Here is a 21,600-nt window from a genome sequence, read left to right as displayed (position 1 = left end):
CCCACTGAGCAGGGAGTTCAATGTGGGGCTCGATCCCAGGACGCCGGGATCATGACCTAAACCGAAGGCAGACACTAATGACAGAGCCACCCAGGTGCCCCTTTAGTTTTTTTTTAAACAAGGACACTAGAAGGCTGAAAAGGCCAGGGCTCCAGGCCACCCAGCAAACCAGTTTCCAAATTAGAAAGGAAATCAAATCCTTGTCTCTCGGAGACTCCTCTGCCAAGTCAGAGTTCTGGATTGGATTCCTGACCCTTCTCAGCTCTCAGATGCTGGACTCTGTGACCCCAGGTCCATCTCCTCAGCATGGGCTGCTGATCTACTCAAGGCTTCCTGCTCCCTCCCAGAAAACTGGCCCTGTCATTGCTCCTCCTCCTGGTTTCAGGACACTCTGGATGAAATGTTCTCCTGGGTCCTTGCTTACAGGCCAGGAGTTCCTGCTACCATCTGTGGGTCTTCCAGGGCCGGAGCCTGGGAGCACAGGCCTGGTTCTAAAGAAGTTAAGACTCAGATCGGCCCTCAGTAAGCTCCTATGTAATGGAGGGAGAGAGAAAAGGTAGTTTAGTGGGAAAATTACCCCAAGGGCTTACCACACTGTCTTTCCCTCAAGCCCTGAAGCCCTCTGCTCTGCCTCTTTTCCGCAGTCATGCTTCCCGTATGTCTGCCCCTGCTCCGCTATGTTCTTGTGACCCTGTGTCTTTTCACCTGCCGTTCCCTCTGCTCCATGCTCATCCCACATGACGTATCTTTTGGAAAAACTTCTTTTTTTTTTTTTTTAAAGATTTTATTTATTTATTTGACAGAGAGAAATTACAAGTACACTGAGAGGCAGGCAGAGAGAGAGAGAGAGAAGGAAGCAGGCTCCCTGCTGAGCAGAGAGCCCGACGCGGGACTCGATCCCAGGACCCTGAGATCACGACCCGAGCCGAAGGCAGTGGCCCAACCCACTGAGCCACCCAGGCGCCCTGGAAAACCTTCTTTTATAAACAGTTTGTTTTTAAGTAGGTTCCACGCCTAACATGGAACCCAACTAAGGGCTTGAACTTATGACCCTGAGATCAAGACCTGAACTGAGATCAAAAGTCAGGCACAACCAACCGAGCCACTCAGGTGCCCCTCTTTTGGAAAACCTTCTTGAATTACTCCAGGCCATTAGTTACCGCCCCTCCTCTGGCAAGTTTTGGATTCTGCTTTCATCTCTCCATCACAGCACTTATAATTCTGAACTGGAATTATTTGCTTCCACGTATTTCTCCATTGGGCAAATTGATCCCTAGGGATTAAGTACCCTCAATATTCGATTCCATTTTAGACCCATTCACCATACCTACTTTTAGTCTGAAGAAGTTTGGGGCTGTCCCAAGTCAGCTGGATCACAGGAAAGGCTGTCCCAGGCCCAGGTTAATATTATTTTTCCTCCTTCCAGCTCCTAGTCTTTCACTACGTAGGCAAGGGGAGAGGGTAAGGAGGAGACAGGTGCATTGCCGGGCTTCTCACTTTCCTCCCACCCACTCCCCAGCATGACTGCAAAATTATGGCATGTTCTCTGAGAAGCAGGCTTAGGACGACTCTGTCAAGAAGCCTCTTGCTTTAGCTAAACATTCTCCCTCATGCCTAATGGAAGAATTGGCTATTATTATGACCTTTTTTTATTTTAAGATTTTATTTATTTATTTGACAGAGAGAGAGCGAGCGAGAGAGGGAACACAAGCAGGGGGAGTGGGAGAAGGAGAAGCAGGCTTCCCGCGGAGCAGGGAGCCCGACGACGCAGGGTTTGATCCCAGGATGCTGGGATCATGACCTGAGCCACTCAGGTGCCCCTATTATTGTTTCTTTTTTTTTTTTAAATATTTTTATTTATTTATTTGACAGAGATCACAAGTAGGCAAAGAGGCAGGCAGGGCGGGGGGCAGGAGAGCAGGCTCCCGCTGAGCAAAAAGCCCAATGTGGGCCTCGATCCCAGGACCCTGAGATCATGACCTGAGCCGAAGGCAGAGGCTTAACCCACTGAGCCACCCAGGCACCCCTATTATTATGATTCTTAAAAGAAATGTTTAAAATACACACTGTTCTCTTCTGAATTTTTCAGCATACCGTTTTAGGTATTCTCTGAAACAGGATACGCTTTTACCAGCACTCCTTGGGGAGGAAAAAACGATGGGGGAGAAAATGAATTTTGCTGACTCTCTACCCTGCGGGCTTCACTGTTGTGTTGGGGGCAGACAAGTTCAAGAGTAACAAACATTCTGCCCTCATGTAGCACATATTTGACAGCTGGGATGTTTCCTGTTTGAAGTTAACATGTTACACGATTTTAAGCATGTTTAAATAAGTAAAAATGTGCCGACTTTGGAATCAGACTTCTGTTCTGTTTAAACTTCAGCCACTCGGGCGCCTGGGTGGCTCAGTGGGTTAAGCCGCTGCCTTCGGCTCAGGTCATGATCTCAGGGTCCTGGGATCGAGTCCCATATCGGGCTCTCTGCTCAAGCAGGGAGCCTGCTTCCCTCTCTCTCTCTCTCTCTCTCTCTCTCTCTGCCTGCCTCTCCATCTGCTTGTGATATCTCTCTGTCAAATAAATAAATAAAATCTTTAAAAAAATAAAAAATAAAAAATAAATAAACTTCAGCCACTCGATTTACGGAGTGTCCAGCACAACCCAGCAGTGTGCTCTTACTGGGGAGAGGGTGGTCAGCTAAGCCAGACCTTATTACTGCTTTAATGAGCTTTAAAGACCTTATGTCTACAGGGGAGACATGCAATAATCAAATGATTACACAAATAATTGTGAATTGTAACTGCAACCACTGCTTTGAAGGAAGGAATGCAGTGCTGTGAGATGAGCTGAAATTAGGTATGGACCCAGTTATGGCTTGAAGGAAGAGCAGGAGTTAATTAGATAAAGGTGGGGGAAATACCATCCAAGCAGAGGGGAGCTAGTGCAGACAGGTAGGAAAAGGCTAGATCTGTGTGTCACGGTAGCCATTAACCACATGTGACAACTGAGGTCCTTGAAATCTGATTAGTGTGACTGAAGAATAGAAATTTTAATTTTAATTAAGTTAAACTTACAAACTGAAGCAGTTGATTATATGTTGAAATGATTATATGTTAATATTGACTATAAGTTGAAATAATAATATTTGGGGCACATGAGTTAAATTAAAGACTCAAATTAATATAACCTGATTTTTTTTTTTTACTCTTTAAAATATGGCTACTAGAAAATTCTAAGTGACACATGTGGCCCCCGTATGTTTCCATTGGATAGTGACGGGTTAGACCATGCAGTTTGATTCTAGGACATAGAACTCTCCCCTTTTCAATGCACTTAAGTGCAGCTGGAAGAAAAGTGGACTTGCAGCTAGAGACCCATGGGATCTGGTCCTCATTGGATGGATGACCCGGTGCACTCACGTACTAGGTACCCAATAAACATCCCCTGAATGGCTCTTAGTTTAATTTTTCAAATGGAACCAATAATACACACTGTTGGCACTTCAGGAGATCTGGCGTTGATCCTGGCTCAGTTCTCTGCCCTTGTTCACTGTGTCACCTTGAAGTGGTCCCTGGACCTCAGTTTCCCCTGCTTGTAAAAGCAGATCAGTGCCGGGACGTGGGGAGGTGGCAGTCTGCGGAAGAGGGCAGGGCGGGTCATCGTCTGTCTTTACGTCTTACCTGAAGACATCGGCGGAATCTGACGAACTTGGGGCCGGTTCCGCCACGGGTCATTCAGCGGACCCCGCAAAGTTCTGGATGGGACATCCGACACCTGTTGCCCCCACATCCACCAGGAAGGGGTGCCCTTTGCTTTGTGGTGAGGAGGAAGAGGGGCGTCGGGGAGAGGCCCATTTTGCCACTGTGAGTCCTGGCGTTCTCAAGGCAACGCCAGGCGCGGTCACCACTTCCACCTTTGCCACAACAATGGAACCTTGGTGAGCCTCGGCGGCGTCCGCGAGACGCCGTTACCACGGTGACGGCTCGGGGTGGGGGGCTGGGGAGACCAGACCAATGGGTTTGTGGGGAGAGTGTAGTTCCTCTTCCCAGTCTATAGCACGGGGAATGTCAGTGGCTCCAGGAGACATCCCCTTCAGAGTCTCTTTAATATTCCTAGCGCAATCCTCAAGGGTTTCTGGTGCCTCGCGTAGGGTCCCCTTGTGCACTTCACCGCGCCGGGCGCCCCCACCGCCCGCGATGGTAAAGTCCTGGGCGGGGATGCGCGTGCGCACATCGGCGGAGGGGGGGGCGGAGCAACGCCAGAGTCGTGGTCGCGGCGGGTGACGCGGAACCCTGCACGCGGTTTCCGGCAAGTATCGGTGTGTCTGTGGATCTGGCCGTATGGGACGTGCTTAGGTTTGAGCACCGCGTCGCCCCAGAGCCCGAGGAGGGGGTGGGACGCCCGGGCGTTGTCCAGGGACCCAGGGCTTCCCAGCCGCTGGAGCGGCCGGAGGGCGCGGGACAGAGGGCGGAGGTTGGGTTCGCCCCTGGCGGATCGTCGCCCTCCTCGAAGTGGGTTTCCTCAATTATAAACTGGGTTGGTAATTCCTCTCCGCAGATCGGCTGCGAAGAGGATGAGAGTGCGTGCGGGCGCACGTTTGTTCTCTACCGTTAGTTGAGCCCAGCGGCTCGGGGAGGCAGAGTATCAGTGTGGCACGTACTTGGCTAGCTCTGAATTCTTTGAGAATCCCTCCCTTCTTGTTAGATTTTAAAAAGATAATGTGTTTTATGGCCCATTGCAAACTGTAAAGCATTGCACAGCGATGAAGTGATTTTCATCAACTCAGAGGAGTAGACCTTATTTGAAGCCCAGTTCCACCACCTTCCCACCCTGTGATGGGGACGAGTTACTTCTTTCACACTCAGTTGTCTGTTTCCTGAGGCATACTTACCTCGATCTATTTCTCAGGGTTGTTGTGAGCATCAAATGCCCCGGCTTTTTATAAACACTAGAACTACATGTAAGTGGGTACTGTTGCTATCCTTGTTTACAAATAAGGCTGAGGCCCAGAGAGCTTTAAGCTGGGGGGGGGGGTCCCAGTGGGGCTGAGCAGCAGAGCCATGATGGGAACCCAGATGTTCTCCCTTCGCTTAGAGTTGAGCCCTCTCAACTCTAGGGAGTTTCACTAGAGAGCGCGCTACCTTGTGCCAAGGGGCTCAGCTCAGCTGGGACCTCAGGGTCCACACTTGTGTTCCAGATCTTAGGGTCTCAGCCAAAGTTGTTTGTGGATTATTGGATATGACTTAAAAGGCATTTGGTCCAGACACTTTCTTTTCCTCATCTGAAATATATTCATGATAGTTCTCTGCTTAAGGGTTATGAGAATGAGGTCACGAGGGAAGTGCCCCTGTTAAAACCTTGGGAGAGAAAGTAACTTGGCCAAGGTTTAGGATGCAACTGAGGGGCAGAGCCAGACCTGGAACTTAGTCTGTTGTGTCCAAGTAATATGCTCAGGCCTAGTACTCTTAGCACAGTGGCAGGCTTTCCAAGAATGACTTGGCCAAATATTTTTCCTTCTTCAGACGTCTCCAGGTGTTTGGAAGGTTAAGGGCTGCTTTTTAGTTGTTTTTTTGTTCATCGTTTTGTTTTTTTCATAATGAACATCATTGTAATTTATTAAATCCAGAAGTATATTTCTTTTTTTAAAAGGTTTTATTTATTTATTTGTCAGAGAGAGAGAGAGCGCGCACAAGCAGGCAGAGTAGCAAGCAGAGGCAGAGAGAAAGAAGCAGGGTCCCTGCTAAGCCTGGAGCCCGATGAGGGACTCGATCCCAGGACCCTGGGATCATGACCTGAGCTGAAGGCAGTGGCTTAACCAACTCAGCCACCCAGGCATCCCTCTTTTGTTTAGTTTTTTAAAAAGATTTAATTATTTATTTGAGAGAGAGAGAACAAGAGTAGGGAAAGGGGAGAGGGAGAAGCAGACTCCCCACTCAGCAGGGAGCCCGACTTAGGGCTTGATCCCAGGACCCCAAGATCATGAAGATCTGAAGGCAGCTGATTAACCGACTGAGCCACCCAAGCACCCTCAGAAGTATATTTCTTTCTTTTTTTTTTTTTTTAAAGATTTTATTTATTTATTTGACAGAGAGAGATCACAAGTAGGCAGAGAGGCAGGCAGAGAGAGAGGAGGAAGCAGGCTCCCTGCTGAGCAGAGAGCCCGATGTGGGACTCGATCCCAGGACTCTGAGATCATGACCTGAGCCGAAGGCAGCGGCTTAACCCACTGAGCCACCCAGGCGCCCCAGAAGTATATTTCTTTAATATAATATAATTTAATATCATATATATCATTTAATATATTACATAATATAATTTGATATTGTAACATATAAAATTTTTACCACTTGACCACCTTTTACCTATAAAATGATGATTTCACTAAAGCCAGCCATCCTACCTCCCTCCAAACAGTGAGGAGTTTGGTGTATCTTTCCAAATTTTTTTCTATTTTTTTTAATGTACATATATTCTTCCCTTTTTTTTTTTCTTTCTGTCTTCTCCTGGCTTTATATACATTGTTCTGCATCTTGCTTTCTTAATGTTTAGAGTGCGTTGGAAGTCTTTCCAGGTCAGTTCATATAAAGCTGCCTCAGTGTTTTTACTTGTCCTGTTGCATTCCATTGGAAGAAGGTGCTACCATGTATTTGCCTATACCAACCATTGGCAGACATTTTGGATTGTTTTTTATTTTTCACTGTTACCAACAGCAGGGAACATATGTGTGTATATGTCCAATTCTTTTTGGAGGATACATTTTTAGAAGATCTGACAGCCAAAAAGTGTGCACATTTAAAATTTTGCTACATTTTGCCTGACTGGGAAGTTATAACATCTTGTTTCCACCTAAAGAAAACGAAAGTGTCTTTCTCTCCACACCCTCACTGGCACTGGATATTACTTATCTTTTAAGTTTTGCCAGTATGGTGAATGAAAATGCTTTTATGATGAACCCCACTAGTTATTTATACAAGGTCAATATATACCTTTAGCCGACTGACCATGACTGTGGACCTTGGGGAAAACCGGCTAACTTGTCCACGCCCTAGTCTAGTCTTTTCATCCCTGATATGGGTAGAAAATACCTGTGCGGCTCAGTGGGTTAAAGCCTCTGCCTTCAGCTCGGATCATGGTCTCAGGATGTGGGATCAGCTCGGATCATGGTCTCAGGGTGTGGGATTGGGTCCCACATTAGGCTCTCTGCTCAGCAGAGAGCTGAGATTCTGCTAATTAATGATTAGAAGGGATTCTCCTCTCTCTCTGCCTGCCTCTCTGCCTACTTGTGATCTCTCTCTCTTTCAAATAAATAAAATCCCTGAGCCGAAGGCAGAGGCTTAACCCACTGAGCTACCCAGGCGCCCTAAATAAATAAAATCTTTTAAAAAAAAGAAAAGAAAAGAAAAAGAAAATACCTACCTAATAGGGTTGCTGCAGTGTGCTCAGCATCTGGCCCAACCCATGGTGGCTCTGCGGAAAATGATACTAGTTTGTGTTACTGCACTCTTTTCTTTTTTGCAGTTAAACTCTTTCTTCCCAGATAGGCCCTTTTCATTCCTGTTCTGCCCTCTACAGTCATCAGATCGTCTTTCCCTCTCCCACCCTTTTACTTTTCTCCAACAGAACGAGGCCAGAGCTTTCCACTGTTTTGGATGACATGGTAGTGCAGCTTCAGTCTCCCTCAGCATCCTGGTCCCCAGCGCTGTCCCATCTGCCCCCGTGCTGGAAGCATTCTTCTCTGTCCAAGCCCTTGTGTTGTGTTGGCCCAAATGCCATCCCCTAGGTTGTGAATCTACTGCTGGTTTGTTTGTTTTTAAAGATTTTATTTATTTATTTGACAGAGAGTCAGCAAGAGAGGGAGCACAAGCAAGGGGAGTGGGAGAGGGAGAAGCAGGCTTCCCGCTGAGCAGGGAACACGATGCAGGGCTCCATCCCAGGACCCTGGGATCATGACCTGAGCTGAAGGTAGACGCTTAACAACTGAGCCACTCTACTGTTGTTTTTAATTAAAAATACACACCTACCAATGAAACTTTCATGAGTACACCTGCTCCAAATATCTTTATTTTTATTTATTTATAAATCATACAGACATGAACGTCTGTATTATTGTAAAACCTCCAAACAAGCTTCTAGACTTTCATCTTTAATCTTAGTGACATTAATTTTTACATCACTGAAAATAGCATGGTTTTTCGTCACGTTCTCATAGAGTGCATGTCTTCCTAACTGATGGATTCGTACAGTGAGTTATCTTTTTAATGATAGTTGATATAAGCCTTGTTTCAAATGGTCTTGAGAAGTTCTCTCCTTTTTTTGGCCAGCTTCTTGTCAGATGTGATTAATTCCTTACTGTGTGTTTTTTTGCCGGGCGGGGTGGGGGGTGATGTGTGTGTTGTTTGTTTGAGAGAGAGAAAACACGGGGAGGAGCAAGGGGAGAGGGAGAAGCAAGACTCCCCGATGAGCAGGGAGTCTGATGTCAGGCTTAATCCTAGGACCCTGAGATCATGACCTGAGGCAAAGGCAGATGCTTAACTAACTGAGCCCCCCAGGCACCCAATTAATTCATTACTGCTTTTGTCTCAGAATGTGGTGGAAGAAGATTTTGTATGTAGGAGTAGGAAAATTGAGTGCTCTGTTTCCTTCTGTTCATTGTGCTTTTGTTATGATTATCTTCACTCTGCAGTTTCTTGGAAGGATCTTTTTAAACCACTTGTGTATTTTCTTTTTAAGATTTTATTTATTTATTTGACAGACAGAGATCACAAGTAGGCAGAGAGAGAGAGGGAAACAGACTTCCCACTGAGCAGAGAGCCCGATGCGGGGCTCGATCCCGGGACCCGCAAGATCCTGACCTGAGCCGAAGGCAGAGGCCTTAACCCACTGAGCCACCCAGGTGCCCCACTACTTGTATTATAAATTAAAATAGGGTAATATCTGGGAAGAAATGAACCTTGACCTCTGTCTCACACCTTACACAGAGGTTAATTACAGATGAATCATAGTCCTAAATGTGAAAGCTAAAACAATAAAATTTGCAAAGGGTTATATATATGAAAATATGACCTTGGAGTAGGCAAAATTACTTATTAGGATACAAATAGGATACAAGTAATATACAAATAGGATACAAATACAAAAATAGGATACAAAACACTAATCATTAAATAAAATTGATAGATTCCATTAAAATTAAGGACTTCTTTAATCAAAAAGAAACCAATAAGAAAGCAAGAAGACAAGTCGCAGATGGGGAGAAAATATTTTCAGTATTCTCTCTCTACAACAGAGGACATATATTCAGCATAAATAAAGAGCCCTTACAAATCAGTAAGAAAATGATGGAAAACCCAATAGAAAAGTGGCAAAATCTACCCCCCCACACCGCCTGCCTCTCTGCCCACTTGTGATCTCTGTCTGTCAAATAAACAAAATCTTTTTTAAAAAAATGTGGCAAGGGACTCATGGGTGGCTCAGTTGGTTGGGCGGCTGCCTTCAGCTCAGGTCATGATCCCAGTGTCCTGGGATCGAGTCCCACATTGGCTCCTTGCTCAGCAGGGAGCCTGCGTCTCTCTCTGTCTTTCTGCCACTCTGTCTGCATGTGCTCGCTCGCTCGCTCTCTGACAAATAAATAAATAAAATCTTAAAAAATAAAAATGTGGCGGAAGACTTGAACAACTATGTCACAAAACGAGGTTATCCAAACATCTGATGGATATATGAAAAGGTACTCAATGTAATTGAACAGTTTAAGCACTCAATCATTATAACTACATACCTACCAGAGTAAATAAAATGAAAAAGATAGGAAATGCCCAAAGTTCAAAAATTTGTCCACTGTTGGCAGGACATATAAGTTGTCTCAACCGCTTTGGAAAACCATTTAGCAGTGTCCTGCTAGAGCTGAATATATGAAGGTTTGACAGCTTCACAGTTCCACCCCCAGGAGTAGAGTCAGAGAAGCGTACTGACACGTACAGAAGTTCATGTCCGCGCCTGTTCTCCGCAGTAGTGTTTCTAATTGACAAGAACTGAAAACAGTTCCAAATGTCTGCTTACTCAGTCGACTGTTTTACTGCAATGTGAGTGAGCAAAGTGTAGCTACACAGAACATAGACAAGTCTCACACACATGATACTGAGTGGGAAGAAACCAGACACAGAAGACATCCTGCACGAATCCATGGATACAGGGCTGCTGGGCAAGGCTTGAGGGTGATGAAATGTTCTGTATCCTGGTCTGGAGGGTGTGCGTGCATGTGTGTGCGTGTGTGTTTGTGTGTGTGTGTGTGGAGTAAAAATTCATGAAGCCATACATTTACTATCTGTATACTCTCCTGTGTTACACATAAATATACGAAAATATCTACCCCACCTCCCCACCCCCCAAATGGGCAGTGTCGGTAAATCGACTTCACTGGGCCAGCATGAATGGCAGTAGGTTGCGATGGGCTAAAAGCACATGGTGGCCGTTGTCAGCCCTGCCACGTGGTGGGCCTCCTCCTTCAGCTGGACACCTCACCGGCCACACAGAAAGGAGACCTTCTGACTTCGGACTGAGTGAGGGGCACCATTCTCTCTCTGGAAGTATAGAGCTTCATTTCTCTCTCTCTCTTTTTTTAAGATTTTATTTATTCTGATGGAGAGAGGAAACACAAGCACGGGGGAGCTGGAGAGGGACAACCGGGCTCCCCGCTGAGCAGGGAGCCCAATATGGGCTCGATCCCAAGACCCTGGAATCATGACCTGAGCCGAAGGCAGCCACTTAAGCGACTGAGCCACCCAGGCACCCCTAGAGCTTCGTTTTTTTAAGATAGAGTCTGTGCAGGGGCTCTTGCCCCATGTGTGATTCTCCCCAGCATCCAGGAACAAGCAGGACTGTGTTCCCTGCTCTAGATTATAAATCTGGTGATGTCACCTTGTGTGACAAAACTCCAAACAGGCAAGTTAGGCCCTTGTCCATGGTGACGAAACTGTAGACCCCCACAGGTCTGCACTGAAATGCTCATGCCCACTTAGGACTTTAGTCTTTCTAGACCTCCTCTGTTCAGTGGGGGATTACAAGAAGAATAATAAACACGGGGGGCTTGTGAGTTGAGTTTCACACAAGGGCTTCACGGAGCGTTCTTCTAGTGAGCTCTCAACATGGGTGCCCTCCCCAGGATGGCTGAGAGCCACGTGGAAAGATGTATGTTTCCGTGATCGGAGGATGGTGGCATAAGGTCATTGACCCATGTGTTTGTATTTGTGACTTTTTCTAACAGTAGAAGAGAGCATTGACCTTTCCTTCATCAGGCCCAAGATGCCTCTCTTTGGGAACACGTTCAGTCCCAAGAAGACGCCCCCTCGGAAGTCCGCGTCTCTCTCCAACCTGCATAACGTGAGTATCACCACCGAGGCCCATCCCAGTGTGCAGGGACTGGAGCATCAGGCCTGGTGTCCGACGGAGGGTGTGGTCCTCCAGTGGCAACGGAGGGTGGGATGCAGGCGTTCCAGGAAGAAGGACAGTCTGCCCGTGGCTTGGAGGGAGCCCCATATCGAGCGGGCCCAGACTTGCCCAGGAGCACACTCTGCATGGGTCCTGGTTTCTTGCGGCTGCAGAAGCCCCAGCAGGCTTCCTTGTAAGGAACACATCCTTCTAATTTGTATTATTGCCATTGCTAAAAATATTTTTAACTCCTGGGGTGCCTGTCTGGCTCAGTCAGAAGAGTGTGCGAGCCTTGGAGTTGCGAGTTTTAAAAAACACATTTTTAAGAAGGTTTTATTTTGTTATTTATTTATTTATTTATTTGAGAACAGAAACAAGAGCAAGCGAGTGAGAGAGAGAGAGAGAGAGAGAGGACACAAGCAGTGGGGGAGGGAGAGGGAGAAGCAGCCTCCTGCTGAGCAGGGAGCCCGATGTGGGGCTCGATCCCAGGACCCTGGGATCACGACCTGAGCCGAAGGCAGACGCTTAACTGACTGAACCACCCAAAAAAAACCATTTTAAACTCCTGTTTGGAAATCATCATCAGAGCATGTTCAAGAACCTAGTAAAACAGTCGTTCTCAGGATGATTTTTGTCCCCAAATGGTATTATCCAACTTGCTTTCACTTTATTCCCAAAACCTGGCCAGGAATTGATTTTAATTGTGTCTGAGAATCAAATTCATTCTTGAAGGACGATGTTTTACCATCATTAGTGGCGCTCAGGGGTGTGTCGAAGCTCCAGATGCAGCTTCTGGAGTGCAGGGCTGGTCGCATGTACCCCGAAATGCCCAGGCCTGGTCCCAGCACCCCAGGGCTGCCGAGTGAGTGGTAGAAACTCTGAAAACTACATTACAGACCAGCTCGACTGCAGATTGGGTGTTAGCATTTCACGCCTTTTCTTTTTTTCTTTTCTTTCTTTTTTTTTTTTTTTTTAAGATTTTATTTACTTGACAGAGACACAGCAAGAGAGGGAACACAAGCAGGGGGAGTGGGAGTGGGAGAAGCAGGCTTCCCGCTGAGCAAGGAGCCTGATGTGGGGCTTGATCCCAGGACCCTGGCTGGGATCATGACCTGAGCTGAAGGCAGACGCTTAACGACTGAGCCACCCAGGCGCCCCCATTTCATGCCTGTTCTGTGACCTGTAGAGCTCCATGGTAAACAAGGAATAATGTAGGGACTTATTACCTCTAAAAAGGATTTTCTGCTTTATTAAAAATTTATAGTAGGGGGTGCCTGTGTGGCTCAGTTGATTAAGCAACTGCCTTTGGTTCAGGTCATGGTCCCAGAGTCCCGGGATTGAGTCCTACATCAGGCTCCCGGCTCTGCCAGGAGTCCGCCTCTTCCTCTGACCTTCTCCCTTCTCATTCAAATAAACAAGTAAAATCTTTTAAAAAAAATTATAGTAGGATTTCTTAAACTGTGACGTGCCCAGCAGATGTCAAATAATTCAGATTTCGGCTTACAGAGTTTTTCTGGGAAACATGTATAGTAAAGTGGAAGATTCCTTCTTCTAAGATTAAAAGTTTTTGTTGTACCTTATTTGATTTTCTGACTTTGAACAAAAGTGATGAAATGTGCCCAGTGATGATTAGAGAAAAGAAATGAGTTGCCAGCGTCACACTGTTAGCAGGAGAGGCGCAGGGACTGGAGTCCATGTGCTTCTTGAACCCCCGGGCGATGTCTCATCCACAGCTGGATCGGTCAACCCGGGAGGTGGAGCTGGGCCTCGACTACGGGACCCCCACTATGAACCTGGCCGGGCAAAGCCTGAAGTTTGAAAACGGCCAGTGGATAGCAGGTGGGCTGATCTGCCGTGGTGTCCACCAAGACCGTGGAAAGAGAGCCCCCGTGTAACTGCCGGTTCTGTCCTTCCGCCAGAGACGGGGATCAGCGGCGGTGTGGACAGGAGGGAGGCCCAGCGCCTCCGCAGGCGGAACCAGCAGTTGGAGGAAGAGAACAATCTCTTGCGGCTAAAGGTGGACATCCTGCTGGACATGGTGAGGGGGGCGATGGGAAGGGACGCCTCGTACTCTCCTTGTGGGAGAGCGCAGTTGGAGTCTGCGTCCGGGCCGGGCACCAGCGTCAGCGCAGGGGAGAGAGCAAGTCGTTCTGCGAGTCAGGAGCGTGTCGGAGGGTGGGATACTTGAACTGAATGTGGATAAAGGGAGGAACGGAGGGTGGGATGCAGGCGTTCCAGGAAGAAGGACAGTCTGCCCGTGGCTTGGAGGGGGCCCCATATCGAGCGGGCCCAGACTTGCCAAGGAGCACACTCTGTGCGGGTCTCGGTTTCCTGTGGCTGCGGAAGCTCCACAGGCTCCTGGGCCTTGGGGTGCGGGTGAGATGGGTCCGGGTCGCGGCAGAGCTGTCCTGCCTTCTGGAGCCAGCCCGCCATGGTCCTTGCGCAACCGCGCCATGGGCTTTGTGACTTCAGCAAATTCCTTCACGGCTCTGTGTGTCGCAGCTTAGTGTCTTCATGGGTGAAACAGGCACCAGAAGAGGAGTGGCCTCGTACTGAGTTAATAACCCAAGTAAAGCACTTGGCCTAGAGAAGTGCTCAGAAGTATAGTCCCTTCTGCCCCCCACGCCCCGGCAGTAAGCTGTCCTCTGCTTCAGAGAGTAAAGTTTCTGTCGTGTCCTGAGTAGCCTCCACCCCAAGTATGTTGAAAGACCCGAATGAGGAAAGTGGCACTCTTTTTCAAGCATTTTCCCCCTAATCACCATTACGTGAGCTACGGCTCAGAAACAACTCAGACCCCTAATTCTTTAGCCTTAGGATGGCCCATGGTCTGCCTTCATCATCTCCCGAGGCCTGCTGTCTTTAAGGCAGTGAACGCATGACCACAATGTTGGGAGGGTGGGTCAGGACTGTTCTTTGTGTACTGGAGGCCCTCGGGGTTCCCCAAGGGGTTCCCTTGGTGGGGGGGGCAGGGTAGAGAGAGGCCAGGGGGCCCTTTCTCCAGGGCACGGGGCACCTTGGAGTCATGGCACAGCCCAGAGGGCGCTGGTCTATTACCGCCTCCTGCTTCGTTCCAGCTGTCTGAGACCACCGCCGAGTCCCACCTCATGGAGAAGGAGCTGGAGGAGCTGAAAAGCGTCAGCCGCAGGAGGAAATGAAGCCCGTGAAGGCCTTCGTCAGGAGAAAAGGGAGAAGCCCACCGACCAGAGGAGTGGGATGTGGCTAAGGGTCTTTTGTAGCCTAACTAGGGGATTAGGTCCTGGGAGAGAGGGTCATATAATAGGTCCAGCAGGCCCTGGCCCCCTTGGGTTGGCAGCAGGAAGGTACCACGTGCTGGTGGGAACCGGGACCCCAGGCCAGGGCGGTGGGCCGGAACAAACCCTGGGGTGCTGTCCAGTGGTGACTTCACGTTCGTACGCACCTTCCCAGGCTTGGCCTCACTGGACAGAGGCTGCTGGCCGCAGCGGCTGAAGTTCATTGCCTCACCCTTGACGCTGGTATCTAGGGCGTGGCGCCAGCAGTTCTAGAGTCCTGTGTTGGGGCCCTTGGATGAACAGCCCTCCTGGCTCTGCGCCACCTCCCTGGGGGTCCCTTAAGGAATATTTATTCTCCAAATCCACCCCTCATCTGGCTTCAGCTTCTTGTGGCGAGCCCCAGGCTTCCACGAAAACTCTATTTTTGTGCTACTTTCCTGTGTACTTTCTCACAATTAAATGATGGTATATCATCTGTCTGTGGCCAAAGTGACTGAGAAATGAAAGCAGCAGGTCTTGAAGTAGTCAGTGGAGCCTGGAGTCTAAGCGTCTCGTTGGCTGTCCAGAGACACAGTTTTAAAAAGTTAAAGTTGTGGGGAAATGTCACCCTGGCAGGAAAAGCGTTCCAGCTTTCTGAGCATCCGCCGAAGCTGACCGGGAACAGAAACAGTCTCGCTGCCCAAATTCCTTTGCATTCCTGATGAAGTTTTAGAATAGACGTGAGGGCCAGAGCTGATGACCAAGAAAGAATTCTTAGGACATCTCTGGTGCAGAAAGGTGATTTTATTAAAGCATGGGGATAGGACCCATGGGCAGAAAAAAAATGCTGCTGCCCAGGGTTGTGAGGGGCGGCTGATTATATAACACGGGGTTGGGGGATGTAAGGAAAAAGGGAGGGTTTGAAAGAACTTTCCTGTGTTAAAGAAGACACGCAGGATCCCAGAGGCTTTGCTATTGTCAAGTTAAGGTGGTTTTTCCTTTTGGCAAGGCATTAACCGTGAGATATTTGGGTGCTTCCTGGAGGAATATCCCACTCCTGCCATCACACATCCTGGCCAGTGAGCTTTAGGTTTAGAAGAAATTGAGCTTCATTTACATTTCCCTCTGCCTCAGCCTCCCTCCGTTGTAGGATGATGTCAGGACGTCAAGAACTGAGTTACAGTTCTCTGCAAATTAGACTGTTGATAAGAAAGCTCCTTCCTTGTCAATCACGAGGACATTTTGTAAACTGAGGGAGGCTCAGGTCTTGCAGGACTGTGATCTCTACAGGTAACGATTTGTTTTTCATTTGGGGCAGCCAGGGGTGCCTGAGGACTGTCACTGAGGACTGTGCCCACGGGGGAGCGGTTTGCGGGGTGTCAGCTTCTGCTTTGTCCTCAGCTTGCCTTCTGTTCCCCTCATCAGTCTGTCAGAGATTGGGGGCTAGCTCGGACCTGGCAGGGACCCAGTGGAGTCGTGGAGTGGCTGATGTGGGGGGTCTGTCGTGGTTGGTGTGGGGGGAGTTCGCATTCCTAGAGAGGGAATTTGTGCCTAGGTCCATGTGAGCCGAGCTGCTTTGGCTGGAGGAGGGAATGAGTAAGAGGGAGCGGAGCCCAGCTCCCAAAGCTAAGGGGGAGGGCACTGAGATGGGGGCAGAGCCCAGAGCTCTAGCCTGGCGATGGCTACGACGGGCAGCAGTTCTGAAAGCCCGTAACCTGCGTGGGATGGACCTCAGCACCTCGCCCTCCTACTGTAGTGTCCCTCAGCTCAGCCCTGTGAGTGGGGGACTGGACGCAGGTGTCCTCAGAGGTAAGGAGCCAGATTCCAGGAGGTTCAGAAACTGGTCCAGGATCATAGGGCAGAGAAGTGTGAGAGCCTGCGTCATGACTCGCCGCTCCTGGTGAAAGGGAAGGGCTGGTGGGGAACGGCCTCTAATGGGCCAGCTCTGGGAGAGATGGATAGACGCTCCAGCCCATAAGCTCACTTTCCGACCGAGGAGAGAAGAACTCAGAAGAAGTGGGGTGATACGAATGTAAGCAGGCCGTCAGCGCTCCCACTGATCGCGGCGGGGGAGGCTGGCTTCGTCCTGGCCCGGCATCAGTGGCGACCGTCTACTGAGTGCCCTCGAGGCCAGACACCTGTTGCTGGATCTCCTAGGATTCTGGTTTGTTACCGGCCCTTGGTTTTAGAGGTAGAAACAAGGCCCCTCGAGGTGACACAGCTGGAAAGAGTGGAGCCTTGGGAATCAGGAGGGGCAGGTTTGGTTGTCACAAAGATGTGGGTCCCCGAGTCTCCCTGCCACTAGACAGGACTGGAGCTGTTACGTGGGACAGTTCTGCAGTGAAGAAGGACTTTCATTTTGAGTGAGAAGGGCAATAAGCTGTTGCTGAGTTTGAACAGGGGAGTGGTGCTACGATCAATTTTTTGTAATGATTTATTTATTTTAGAGAGTGTACAGCAGAGGGGCAGAGGGAGAGGAGAGAGAACCTCCAACAGACTCCCTGCTGAGCGCAGAACCCGACGTGGGGGCTCCATCTTACAGCCCAGAGATCAGGACTTGAGCTGAAGTTAAGAACCAGATGCTCAACTGAGAACCACCCAGGTGTTCCAGTCAATGTGTGTGTGTGTGTTTTAAGATTTTATTTATTTATTTGACACAAAGCACAAGCAGGGGGAGCACCAGGCAGAGGGAGAGAAAGAAGCACAGTCCCTGCAGGGCAGGGAGCCCGATGCGGGGCTCAATCCCAGGACCCTGTGATCACGACCAGAGCTGAATGCAGAGGCTTAACCAATTGAGCCACACAGGCGCCCTCACCAATCAGTTTGTGTTGGGTGATGGATGTGAGGAAAAAAAGGAAGGTGGTCACATCTCACGACCCCAGCCTTTGTGTCTGTTGTCCCCCTGTCCATGCTATCTACTTTCAAGTTCTTCCCTATCTAGACACATACATCCTTAAGATTCTGGTTAAAATTAGACTTTATGAACCAGATCTGCTGCCCAGGGGCCACCCAAATACATAGTGCCATTTACTAGACCTTATAGATACTACAACAGTTTTGTGAATTTCCGCACTGCATGTCAGGTTGGGGAGCAGTTACTGGGGATGCGGCACGAGAACTCGGGGGTGTCAGGAAGCGCACAGGATTAGAGGCTATCGGAGGGAGTCCTTAAGGTCCTACAGGCGAAAGGGGATCTACCCGCATAATTGTGCAGATGCAGGCTAATACATGTTTTTTTATGGGAGGGACTTACAGCTTCTCTAAGATTCTTGAAGGGATCTGTGCTTGCCCACTGACCCACGTTAAGAATTGCTAGTATCACCGGGGCGCCTGGGTGGCTCAGTGGGTTAAAGCCTCTGCCTTTGGCTCAGGTCATGATCTCAGGGTCCTGGGATTGAGCCCCGCATCGGGCTCTCTGTTCCGTGGGGAGCCTGCTTCCTCCCCCTCTCTCTGCCTGCCTCTCTGCCTACTTGTGATCTCTGTCTGTCAAATAAATGAATAAAATCTTTAAAAAAAAATGGTTATATCACCAGTTGTGAATTCTGAAAGGATAGAAAAGGAAAGGCGGAATCGTGGACTTGAGGGATGGGGTCGGAGAGGAGCCAGAGGCTGGGGTTCCAGAACACTCCATCTCCATCCAAATGTCAAAGTCAGCTGTGTGTCTGCGTGGGGCATCCACACTCACTTGTTCCCGGTGCTTGTCTCCTTACCCTCCCACAGGCCCCCTGGCCGGGTTCATTCTTGCCTGATATCTTCCCTGCATTTCTCCTCCAAACCTTCAGTAAAGCGAATCCCCCGATTTCCCATCTTCCTCTCCAGCACCTCCTCCTTGAAGCCCTTGAGGCTCCCCTTCCCCACTATCTTTTTTTTTTAGTTAGAATTTTCTACTTGTTTTTAATTTAAAATTTTTTCTATCGTGGCAACATACACACAACATGTACCATCGTCACCATTTTTAGTTAGTGCAGTGGTACTGAATACATTCATAACGTTGTGCCCCCACCCCTCCACCATCCATCTCCAGACGCTTCATCTTGTAAAGCTGAAACTCTACCCATCAAACAGTAACTCCCCATTTTGTAACTGAACCCAAGTTCAAGTGTCCGACACAGTAAAGTTGATCACTGAGGGCTCGAGGGTACAACAAGGCAAGGGTTTATTCTTGCTCCCAAATGAGAGCTGGGAAAACAAGCCTCAAATTCACCTCCCTGAAGCAGGAGAGCCAGGGATTTTTTTAAAAGCGAGTGGAAAAGGGTCTGAGTAAAAGGGAGAGGAGTTAGATGACCCAAAAACCAGATCAAGGAAGATACGAAGTAAGGGAGGGTTAACTGCATTTTGTTGGACTGTAAGGGGCAGTCAGTATCCTGACTGGTTCCAGTTGGCTTCTGGATGAAACCTTGTGTTTCTGCAAAACAACTAAATTAACAGTTGGCTATCATGGTGTCAAGCAGGAAAATTCTGGATACATGGTGGTAGACAGCATTCTGAGAACAAGCAGGTTCTCAGCTGCTTTAGCTGCCCTGTTACTTTTTTGGATATACATATTGGTTTCCCCTCCCCCAGCCCCTGGCAACCAACCACCTGTCTACAGTCTATGATTACCACTAAGTACTCACAGACCTTCAAATGTCTGATTTTGTAGGGTCCTGGCCTCTGGCCTCCCTTCTCACTCTGCCTTTTCTAGACCATCACATCTCTCCAAAGCCTTTTCTGCAAGATTCCCTTTTTTCTTATCCCTCTGCAGTGACAGAATTATTGAAAGTTTTTTTCTTCTTTTTTTTTTTTTAAGATTTTATTTGACAGGGGCGCCTGGGTGGCTCAGTGGGTTAGGCCGCTGCCTTCGGCTCGGGTCATGATCTCAGGGTCCTGGGATCGAGTCCTACATCGGGCTCTCTGCTCAGCAGGGAGCCTGCTTCCCTCTCTCTCTCTCTGCCTGCCTCTCCGTCTACTTGTGATTTCTCTCTGTCAAATAAATAAGTAAAATCTTTAAAAAAAAAAAAAAAAAAAAAAAAAAAAGATTTTATTTGACAGAGATCACAAGTAGACAGAGAGGCAGGCAGAGAGAGAGGGGAGGAAGCAGGCTCCCCGCTGAGCAGAGAGCCCGATGCAGGGCTCGATCCCAGGACCCTGGGACCATGACTTGAGCCGAAGGCAGAGGCTTTAACCCACTGAGCCACCCAGGTGCCCCCGCATGTGCCTTTTTAGATCATGTATTGCTCTTGTGAATACAAACAAAATTACTTGGTTAAAGTTTTCCCCAAACTTCCCCACATTAGTATTGTGACTTTCAACTTGAAGGCATTAATGCCTGTAGCTTCCACAGATGATTGCCTTCTCTAGGGGCACCTGGCTGGCTCACTTGGTAGAGCATGCAACTCTTGATCCCAGGGTCATGAATTCAAGCCCCAGGCTGGGTGTGGAACCTACTTAAAAAAAGAAAAAAAAAAATAGATTGCCTTCTCTCCCTTCAAGAGTGCTGGTCTTCCAGCATTTCCTAAAAGAGCCCACAAAAGAACTGAAAGCCATTGGTACTGGGCTCTTAAGCTGTCCTGGCATTTATACAGTGCAAGCCAACATAAATGCTTTTAACAAATGCAAAAAGACATAATTCGTAAGTGTACAGCCTGCTAGAGTGTCCAAAATGAACATACCCAGGTCAAGATACAGAACTTTACCAGCACCCTGGAAGCCACTCTCTTGCCCCTTACCAAATATTAGCCCCTCCGAGGTATTCAAAGGGAACCACTAATCCACAGCATAGATTGGTTTTGCCAGGTTTTGAACTCACCCTTTTGGACATAAAAACCTTCTATAGTCAGTGCTGCCCTGTTGGGAGCTGTAAAGGACCAAGGACTGTTGAAGGAAGTGCAAACATGCCTGCCCCTTGTTACCTAAGCACAGAACGAAGGACATGGTCCTGCATCAGATAGAGACCCGGACTGTTCAGTTCCAGGAGTCTCTGATTCCATGGTCAGCTGGCCGAAGTGTTTATCAGATCACCCTTGTATTAAAAACTTGTGTGAGGGGCACCTGGGTGGCTTAGTCAGTTAAGTGCCTGCCTTCTGCTCAGGTCACAATCTCAGGGTCCTGGGGTCAAGCCCCCAATCCAGCTCCTTGAACATCCGGAGAGTCTGCTTGTCCTCCTCCCTCTGTCCCCACCCCTGCTTGTGGGCGCGCGCTCTCAAAAAACAACAACAAAAAAAACAAAACACAAAAAACGCGTGGTGGCACATTATAAAAAGCATTTAATCCAGCAAGGCAAAAAATTAAAATATGGATAATACCTAATGCTGGGAACAGTGTGGGAAAAAGAACACTTCCATTTACAGTTATTAAAGTATATGATTTCGAGGGCAATTATCTAATATCTGGCAAAGTACTAAATGTTCATACGTTTTGGCCAGCAAACTTCCTTCTAGAAATCTATCCTCCAGAAGGACTTGCCGCGCACCCCTTTACTGTGCCTCAGCTGACTCATTTCTAAGCCAGGGATGATAGTACTTACCTCAGTGGGTTGCTGTGACGATTAAATGAGTACACACACACACACAATGTCTGGTACTCAAGTATTTAAGTGCCAATTCTTGCTTTTGTCTTAGTACTTTGGTACTGTTCACTCAACGTTTCCCCAAAAGACCAATAAACCTCCAAGTGTCTACCTACCAGGTAACACACCTACCAGATAACACACACCTCCGGGAAATGAGACTGCATTAGTGTTTGTCTCAGGGTAACCCGTGGGACCTTATTAAAATGAGGGTATCTGGGCCCACCGTAAACCGAAGAGAATTACCGCGGAAGCACCACGGCTCTATACTTGGACAAAACTTCCCAGGTGTTTCTGACTTGGCGGAAAGCCGAAGTCCGCCGGCCAGGAGGCGTCGCTCTTCCACAGCGCTTCAGCCTCCGGCTCCCGGAAGAGTACCTCTGTCCGCCAGGGCCTCTGCACTT

General features: G+C 48.4%; 1 protein-coding gene across 8 annotated transcripts; it reads left to right on the top strand.

The window, feature by feature from the left end:
• Positions 1 to 4,212: 4,212 nt before the first annotated feature.
• Positions 4,213 to 14,704, top strand: CBY1 (chibby family member 1, beta catenin antagonist). Of its 8 annotated transcripts, XM_032346264.1 has the most exons (6): positions 4,287 to 4,303; positions 4,904 to 4,955; positions 11,256 to 11,371; positions 13,153 to 13,258; positions 13,339 to 13,457; positions 14,494 to 14,704. In XM_032346264.1, the coding sequence occupies exons 2-6, from the start codon at positions 4,922 to 4,924 to the stop codon at positions 14,572 to 14,574; spliced, it is 456 nt and encodes a 151-aa protein (XP_032202155.1). In that variant the 5' UTR covers positions 4,287 to 4,303; positions 4,904 to 4,921; the 3' UTR covers positions 14,575 to 14,704. The 8 variants fall into 8 exon arrangements, with proteins under 8 accessions (XP_032202156.1, XP_032202157.1, XP_032202159.1 ...); XM_032346265.1 differs by lacking the exon at positions 4,904 to 4,955 and having other exon boundaries at positions 4,213 to 4,303; positions 11,259 to 11,371; XM_032346266.1 differs by lacking the exon at positions 4,904 to 4,955 and having other exon boundaries at positions 4,216 to 4,303.
• The last annotated feature ends 6,896 nt before the right edge of the window (positions 14,705 to 21,600 follow it).

The sequence above is a fragment of the Mustela erminea genome, chromosome 6, assembly GCF_009829155.1.
Source record: "Mustela erminea isolate mMusErm1 chromosome 6, mMusErm1.Pri, whole genome shotgun sequence".
In the NCBI taxonomy this organism is placed as follows: Eukaryota; Metazoa; Chordata; class Mammalia; order Carnivora; family Mustelidae; genus Mustela; species Mustela erminea.
The sequence above is the reverse complement of the archived record's forward strand: the minus strand, read 5'-3'. Positions and strand labels throughout refer to the sequence as shown.

Coding starts and splice junctions, on each gene's coding strand:
- CBY1 (XM_032346264.1), top strand. CDS start 4,922: ATGCCCCGGCTTTTTATAAACACTAGAACTACAT. Junction 4,956..11,255: donor TATAAACACTAGAACTACAT/GTAAGTGGGTAC, acceptor TTTTTCTAACAG/TAGAAGAGAGCATTGACCTT. Junction 13,259..13,338: donor AAACGGCCAGTGGATAGCAG/GTGGGCTGATCT, acceptor TCCTTCCGCCAG/AGACGGGGATCAGCGGCGGT.